This window comes from Pelodiscus sinensis, chromosome 6 (genome assembly GCF_052426305.1).
Source record: "Pelodiscus sinensis isolate ZL-2025 chromosome 6, ASM5242630v1, whole genome shotgun sequence".
Classification (NCBI taxonomy): Eukaryota; Metazoa; Chordata; order Testudines; family Trionychidae; genus Pelodiscus; species Pelodiscus sinensis.
Genome location: NC_143057.1, coordinates 90,752,988 through 90,761,520, shown reverse-complemented (window position 1 = coordinate 90,761,520; position 8,533 = coordinate 90,752,988). Strand labels below are relative to the sequence as shown.

The window sequence follows — 8,533 nt, the reverse complement described above, 5'->3', positions numbered from 1 at the left end:
TGAGTCACAATGTTGGGCATGTGCCACAACCGTGGATCAGAGAACCCTGGTGGCAGTATGAGAAGAACAGGTCTGGAAAAGCTGAGATGATCCCGGCCTTCGGCACGGTATTCTGGTCCAGTGTACCTCTCTTCCTGGTTGGACTGGAAAACTGCTGACCCAATCCTCTCAGTTATTTATAAGTTCAAAGGCAGGAAACTTATCAGAGTCCCATGAGCAACATGCAGGGTGACGTGTGCAAAAGTTTGTACCTGGTTCACAGGATTAGTGACATGCTCAAAGCTTTAGTGCTGAGTGCATAGTCTTTTGGCAGCAACTGACCCTGTCAATCACACGGGTTCCATTTTGGCATTCTCACACACATCCTGACTCCATTTTGATTTAACACTATCATGTTAACAATGTGAATGACTAGTAACTAGTCCCTTCCTTCCCCCACCCTTCCGCCTCTATCAGAAAAAGGAAGCCAGGGGCAGGGGGAGAGGCGGGAGTTCTCCAAAGTAGTCGCGCCGTGTGGATCCGGTGCCAGACCTCAGGCTCCACGCGGTGCTGCCACTTCGAAATGCCAAGTGCAGCCCAGGTCCAGCTCGGCATTTCAAAGTGGTAGACTCTGGCCTCCACACAGCACTGCCGCTTTGAAACACCGTGTGTAGCCTGGGCCAGCTGGATTGATAGTACAAAAGTTAAGAACTATCAGATATTTTAAGGTTCCATATGAAGGCAGAAGTTATAGAACTTCTGAATGCACATGTATTCCCTTTTTGGGTGACAAAACATCTGCCTTCAGATGGCATCTTAAAATGTCCAGTAGTTCTTTAACTTCTGTACTATCAACCACTATATACATAGTTATATATTAAGACCTTAATGGGAATAAAAGCTTATACTATAGGTTTGCCAATGCCAATGAGATTACAACCAATTTGAAGAGAGTCATTGAAAGTTTAAGTCATCTATTAGTAAACATTAGGGATGTAAAAGAGTAGTTGAATAGTTAACTACCCAATAAGCCTAGGCTTATTGGGTAGTTGAGTTGACTATTTGCATTTCCCCCTTCACTCTGCTGCCTCTATATCAGATGCAGCAAGGGGAGAGGAGCCAGCTTAAAAGCCATTTCCCCCCAGCACCATCTCCGTGGGGGTGGGGAGGATGGACAGGGGAGGCAGAGATGCAGCTGGGAAACCTGTGCAAGCAGGAACTGAAGTGACTACTTGATTAGCTGATTAATCAAAATTTAACATCCCTAATAAATATGCAGCAGCAATTTCTGTGATGTTCCAGCTTTCCCGTGGTGTTAAAGATGCACTTTTATTAGACTGAAAATTGAATAGGTTAACAGAGAAGAGGATAGCCTATGGGTGGTTTTTTGTTTGTTTTTTACATGTAACTTTTCACTTCAAAGGTTTATCTTTTATTTTGGTGCTAAAATTTAGAAAAAAATTAGGAAGAATTATGATGTGATGTCCATTTTTTCTATCTTGCGCAAGAATGAGACAACTCAAAGCCAAAGCAAGAAGTCTCCAAAGTGTAAAAGACTCAGATCTTCTGTGTACTCTCACATTTGTTGTAGAGTTGATATGCTGAAATTGTTACAGCCAAATGACTATTTGCTAAGAATTCTTCTTGATTTAAGTATTGATGCTGTAGAAATTCATGTAATAATAGTAACAGTTACTAGTGATAAATCGTTGTTTAACTCGTGTTCTCAAATTTGAATTTTTTTTCTTCTTGTTTCTGATGTCTCTCCTGGAGTTGATTTTGTTTTCCCATATTAGATTCAAACTTATTTTCATTTTGACAATACAATATTTTCTTTTGTGTTCTATAATCACTTTGAAGAGTTTGGCCAAAGCAAGACCCAATGTTTCTTTCTTCTGGCATTTTAATATGAGTTTGTCCAGTGTGGCGACAATTTTGATTCTCACCACTCCTTTGGGGATAAAATTTTATTTTTTCAGCAAGTTCAAAAATATCAGCCATCTCCTCTAATGTTTTTTCCATGAAGCTTACTATTTAAATAATTATCTGCCTGCTTCTTGTTGCCTGCTCTGATGTTCACTCACCAGCCAAGCTCTCTTAAGGCAATCTAGTGTGTGTCACAAAAAAACCCATGTAAATCTGCCAAAGAAATCCCAAACTCTGGTCCTTCCACACCAAGCTGCATCAGGACCACGAGTGCTTGAGCAAAAGAGACTGTCAGTAGGTGTCACTTACTCATCTGAAACTTACCTGTGAAAGATTTTGTATTGCTGAATCATACTTTCCATTCCTTTCACACAGTGCCACCAATTCTCCCATATTCTAGCTCAGTATTTCTCAACCCCTTTTTAATAAAGTACCCCCTTTAAAAAAAATTAAGTACCCCCAGTACCTACCGTTTTCAGACACACACAATTTTTTCTACCATTCCAACACATTTGTTTTAACAACTTAATTGTAGCCAGGCAGGCAATGAAATTTTTTTGGGGGTATAAAAAGTACAAAAATAATAAAATGTCAAAACTTAAAACAATTTCAATTTTCTCCACATTTCAGTTGTGTTGACCTACGCCCAGACTTCTCTTGAGGGTTCTTGTACCACTGGGTGAGAAACACTGTTCTAGAGGATTGCCCAAACCAGCAAGCTTGCATGTGTTTTCCTTGGCCTAATGAGAGCGCGAATAGTAACTTCCCCAAGGCAAGCACATGAGAATGATCCAGCTAGATTTCCCGTCTATGCTACGAGTGCCCAGTACTGCAGCTACACTGCTGTAGTATAGACACTTGCTACAGCAATGGACTGGATTTTCCTTTGCTATCTACCCTCTCGATAAGTGAATGGAAAAAGAATTCTTCTGTCAAGTGAGCAGTGGGGATGTAGTGAGTGGTCTAAGCTGGATAGGACTTGCCAATCTTAGGACTTGCCTAAGCTTATTGGGTAGTCGAGTCGAGTTCGCTCCTACTCGCTTCACTCCCATTTGCTACCTCTGTATGAGAGGTACTGAGGGGCGGGGGGAGAACTGACTTAAAAAGCTGGTTCCCCTCCCCCCCCCCGCACTGTCTCCCCAGTGCTGCCTGCCCACTCCCACACTGTTGCCTCTATTGAAGGGGAGGGAAGGCTGCCTCTGGCAACAGCTCCTATCTGTGAGCAGCCCCTGCTGCCACAGACAGGGGGTGCTGTTGGAGCAGCCTCTGCCTGCTGTCAGGGTGGGTCACCGCAGATGAGCTGTTGGACCTGGGTCAGAGCAGTTCTTGCCTGTGCTGGTGCGGGACCGCTCCACCTCGGAGTTTTAAATGTAGTAAGAGCCAGGCTGCCTGTGCACGCAGCTCCTACTACATGTCAACTGCAGCAGGGGTAGCTCCTGGATCGGCGCGAGCCGGGACACGGCGCCTTTCGTCACTAGTTGCGTAGCGGTACAGTTGTATCCGTTACACAGCGGGGCAGTTACTCGCCTTTTAACAATCCTCGTCAAATCCCAGCCTGCTCCAATGACGCTTCTAATGCGAAGGGCGAGCGCCCCCTACCGGAACACCCCCTGCCTAGGGCCGCGCTCCGAGCCCTGCGCAGGGAAACGGGCCCATCTTCCCAACGCCGCCCCCTTTCCGCGTGCCCCCCAGGCAAAGTCACCGCGGGCCCAGCTCCGCATTAGCCACGTGAGCGCGGCTGGGGGGGCCCTGTCACGCCAAAAGCCACCGGGCGAGGCCCAGCGCCCTGGGCAGGCGCCTTCCCCGGGCCGGCAGCGAAACTCGCACCACGGGCGCAACGCGGCCCCTCTCCCGGCCGCCCTGGGGTTCAACCTTCGCCTCCGTTGGGCGGCCTAGAAGAGGGAGGGCAGAGAAAAACCGCCAACGCCTCCTGAGCAGTCGATGTGGCGGCTAGAGCGTCCCCACGCTGGGGCACGCTAGCAAGCAGCGCACGCTCCTCTCTATCGTTAAGCCCGCCTCCTTAGCGGCCAGTGGCACAGCGCGAAGCGGTAGTGTAGGTGCCGCCATGATGAACAGCGGTGGAATCGGGGTGCCGCTTGGCTTCCCCTTGGGCCCTACCTCCGTCATCCAGGTCACCAACCTGTCCTCGGCGGTAACCAGCGAGCAGATGCGGACGCTCTTCGGCTTCCTGGGAGAAATCGAGGAGCTGCGCCTTTACCCCCCGGAGTAAGTGAGGCCTTGCCCGGGCCATAGAGTGGTGGAGGAAGAGAGAAGCCTAGAGAGGCTCTATGGGACGCCGTAGAGGCCATGTTTGTCATGGGCAAGCAGAGCCCCCGCACCGCGATGGGTCACGTGACTCCACTTATGTGCGGCGCTGCTGCGCTGCGGGAAGGACAGGTTGCCCGAAGCTAAGATGGCCGGCCCCGGCCTGGAACTTGCCCCAGGGAGAGAGTCGGGGCCGTTGTCGTTCGGAGCCGAGCGGCTCGTGCAAACACCGCGGCCCCAGCGGCCTAGTGACCGAAGCCGGCTCGGCGAGTGTAGAACAGTGAAATGAGCCTTCTCCCGCCTGCTGCCCGGGGTACACCTGGCCTGCGGCTGCGCTGGGCCCCCCAACGCCCGTCCCCAGTGAGGCGAACCTCTTCCCTCGCTCGTGTGGGGAGCACCTCAGACTCTTCCTCCCCCCAGTACTGTTACACCCTGGCCCTGAACCCGCCCCCGTTCTGGGCTCACAGCAGCAAATAGGAAAGGGGAAGATGCACTTTTTCCAGGTGACAGATTTGTCCTTTGAAACAAAGTATATAGGCATCTGAACATTTTGAAATTATAAATACGGATATGGGGGGAGGGAGGGCTGGCTAAGAGGGGAAAATGAGTATACTTTCATCAAAATATATTGGATTAGGACGTTTCTGAAGGGACACATTTCTGAAGCGCTGAAAGTAGATAGTCGGTTTTAAAACAAAAACCTATTAAAGAGATTTTTTGTTTTAAAACGGATTATCTACAGAAACTGGTTAGTAAAATTACTTTTACCTGTTACCAAGCTATACTTGCTGACAGTTTGAATGTTTTAAAATTGTCCAAAATTAGATTTAAGATGTTATTGACATAGGTACAATAGTCTTCTATATCCAAAGGGTAAGACTTAGTGTAGCGGTAAAATATATTTTATTTAATAAGTGCTTTAAAATATTAAAAAATAAACTGAACATGGTAAATAATAGGTCTGTCAAGCGATTAAAAATTAATTGTAAATGATGGCACATGCTGCCCCTTTGAAATGCTGCAGCGGTGTTTCAAAGGGGCAGTGCTGCGGAGTCCTCAGCTGACCCCAGGCTCAGTGCAGCTGCCTTTTGGAAAGGCCACCCCGGCATTTCCAAGGGGCAGCACTGTGGGAGCACAGCTGATCCCCAGCTCCGCGTTCCACTGCCCCTTTGAAGTGCTGCTCTGGGCAGCACTGCACGGAGCCCAGGGTCAGCTGGGGGCTCCAGCTGATCCCAGGCTTCTAATGTGCTGCTCCTTTGAAGTCTCAGAGTGGCACTTCAAAGGGGCAGTGCAGCATTAACTCCTTCAATTAAAGTGTTAATTTTTGAACGTGTTAATCCTGCTCTGTGTTAATCGCAGGCATTAATGCAGATAAATTGACAGCTCTCGTAAATAATAAAGGATCTCTGTTAAGCAGTTTGGGTACAAAATATTAGGTGTTTTTTTTTTTAATTCAAGTAATGCCTGTTTTTATTTGGATTTTAAAATTTTCCAGTAGCAATTTCAGCAGTGGTGTGGCAGCATGAGACTACACCTGAGATGTAGAAAACAAAATTGACTCAAAAAAGTGAATCTGACCATTTTCCCTTCCATTTCTAAGCTTAAAATGTTAAAATATAAATTTATCTGTTGTTTCTTTGATTTTATTTATCTGGGTTCATTTATCTAAGCTATTGGCACATATATAAAGAAATTACTCTTTTTATTAAAGTTTGTTTTAACTTGACGGTGTCCGTTTATACTTCCATACTTTCAGTTGGAGTTTACAATTTCAGTTACCTTATGGTAATCATATCTTCAGGATCCCTTTTATTTGTAGTTCCTGTAATTATGTTACATCCAACACTGGTTATAGGGCAGTCTCAGTTAAGGGCCTCACTTTTGGAGTAAACTCTATTTGACATATGTCAAAGCCCAGATTTGATAACCCTAAGGAAAGAAGTCAAGACTTCTCTCTCTATCAATTTAACAATGAATGGCATAATTCAGAACTTCTGTTTCAGTTCTGCTGGTGATGCACAAGAATTGCTGTAATCCCTCCCTCTGTGTGCTGTGGTAGCGTTATGGTGCTAGTATTAGTAAAATCCAATATAAGTTAATTTTAAACCCCAATCCTCTTGTTGTATCCATGCACACATAAAGGCCCTCCTATGTGATTGAGGTTGTAATCTCTAATACCTCAATTATGCAAGGTTGTTATTGGGTGTGTTGTGTGTGTGCGGGGGGAGGGGATGGCAGTTTTCCTATCTGGACGGAGCATGCAAGGGTTTGTTTTCATAGAACAAATTACATGAACCCAAAGTAAATAGCTATGACTCCTAACATGAATCAGAAGCAGATCAATAGAACAAAAAAGTATAAAATAAACTGTTTTCATGATATCCATCATGTTATAAATAATATTAAGTATATTAACCCCCTAGTTTTCTAACCAGGAATCAAAATATTATGACTTGTTCCAGATAGGGATGTAAGAGTATGATCATTTAAATAGGTAAAACCAATAAGCTCATGCTTATTGGTTACCCAAATGGTTGTGAACCAGCTGCTGCCCTGTGCTGCTGCTTTTGATACAGAGGCGGCAGCCAGTTCCCTGGGATCAGGATGGTAGATGGGAGCCAACTACTGCTCTGCTCCCTGGGAGCTGGCTGCTGCCTCTGCATGAGAGGCAGCAATGTGGGGTGGCAGGTGAGAGCTGGTATGTGAAGGGAGCCCTCTTAAAAGTTGGCTCCCAGCATGCACCGGCTCCCGGGGAGTGAGGCCTGCAGCCAAGAGTGCATTGGCTGCCAGCCCAACTCCCAGGGAGCCAGCATATACTTGTGCAACTATTACAATTTTTATTTGCTACTCAGAATAAAAACCAATTTTCACATCCCTAATTCCAGATGAGTAAATGTTTAAATAAAATTATAAAGTAATGCCCCCCACACACATGCACATTCTTACCGTTTTGGGTTGTCCTTATATTTTCTAATTGCACACTCCAATCCATCATATCTTTAGTCCAAACCTTAAAGTGTTACATATAAATATATATAAATTTTTCAGTTACAATGCTATTTACATACAATACCAAATTTGTTTGTGTTTTGATTGTTTTTTAAACTAACAGAAAAATATGGAGTGAGGTAGAAAAGAAAAATGAGAAAGTAGGTCTATAACTATTAAGTTCTGATGGCACAAGGAGTATTTCTCTGTTGTGGCATAGAATTCAGCATAACTGGCTATGGGTCACCCTATCTCTAACTTCTCTGTATAGGAAGGACAAGAGCCTGGCTGGAATATTAGAGCATTCTGGCTAGGGATGTTAGCTTGTAGTCATTTACATGTTCCCCCCACACTCCATGCTGCTGGCCTTCGATCAGAGGTGGGGGAGGAGGCGGGAGCCAATGCTCTCAGGGAGCAGCTTAAAAACTGGCTCCCCACAAGCACCGGCTCCTGCCTGCCCCCCATGTGTAAACGTGTAATGGCTGAAAAATTCAGCTGTTACATGTTTACAGAAATAAAAATGTGTTAACATCCCTTAAATCTACAGGTTAGTTGAAAATTTGGTGTGCAGTTTGGGGTATGAATAAGGACCTGAAGTTGGGGCCATTTGATCAGCAGAAGCCTGAGATATGGTCTTTGGGACTGGAGGAGGCTTTTCTTAAAGTAGACAGATTATGGCAACCTATTTTTGCTCATAGGTACAAATCTAACCAAGGCTTAGATCATTGTACAAGGCCTCAAATGTTTGAGGATTTCTTCATCAGAGTGTGTGGTACCAACAAGCTCTTAGGGCAGCAGTGGCCAAATCACGGCTCGTGGGCCGGCTCGTGGGCCGCATAAAAAAATTGCGGCTCCTGACGGAACCTGAATGGAACACGGAACCACTCAGGTCAGCCGCTCTCATGGCTGGGCTACTGTGAACCACATGCATGCTCACAGCCTCCAGTGCACTGCGTCATATCCTGTACGTGTAGGCCGGGTCGCACTCAGCATCCCAGCCTGCACGTGCTGGCAGCCGGCTGCTGAGTGCAGGCAGTGGCAAGGGCTCCGGGTGCAGCAGCAGCTCCTGTGACGGCTCTGGCTCTGGGACCTGGGCATGAGGTTAGTGGGGGAGAGGAGTTGGGTTAGAGTGTGGGGGAGATGCCTGGCTCTGGAGAAGCGGAGAGGAGAGGAGGAGAATCAGGTGTCAGGGGGGTGCGCACAGTGTCCCAGCGGCAGCAGCTCTGCCTCCAGGACCCGAGCATGAGGGTGAGGGAAAGAAGGTGTCTGGCTCTGGGAAAGGGGAGAGAAGGGGGATTGGGTTAGGGAGGTGGGCATGGCGTCCCGGCCAGCTCATGCTCAAAGCTGGCTGCTCAGCTCACGCACCCCAGCACCT

General features: G+C 46.7%; 1 protein-coding gene across 5 annotated transcripts in view; it reads left to right on the top strand.

Annotated features, from left to right (window-relative positions):
• The first annotated feature begins 3,411 nt into the window (after nt 1-3,411).
• SREK1 (splicing regulatory glutamic acid and lysine rich protein 1) overlaps nt 3,412-8,533 on the top strand; it is a 69,587-nt gene continuing 64,465 nt past the window's right edge. Inside the window, exon 1 of one of the 5 annotated variants that reach the window (XR_012904881.2) lies at nt 3,412-4,131. Coding sequence is in view for 3 of the 5 variants with exons in the window: in XM_075932375.2 (XP_075788490.1) it covers nt 3,971-4,131 (161 nt within the window). In the remaining 2 variants the exon portion in view is untranslated. The remainder of the gene's footprint in view (nt 4,132-8,533) is intronic. The other 4 variants (XM_075932375.2, XM_075932373.2, XM_075932374.2 and 1 more) reach the window with 4 other exon arrangements.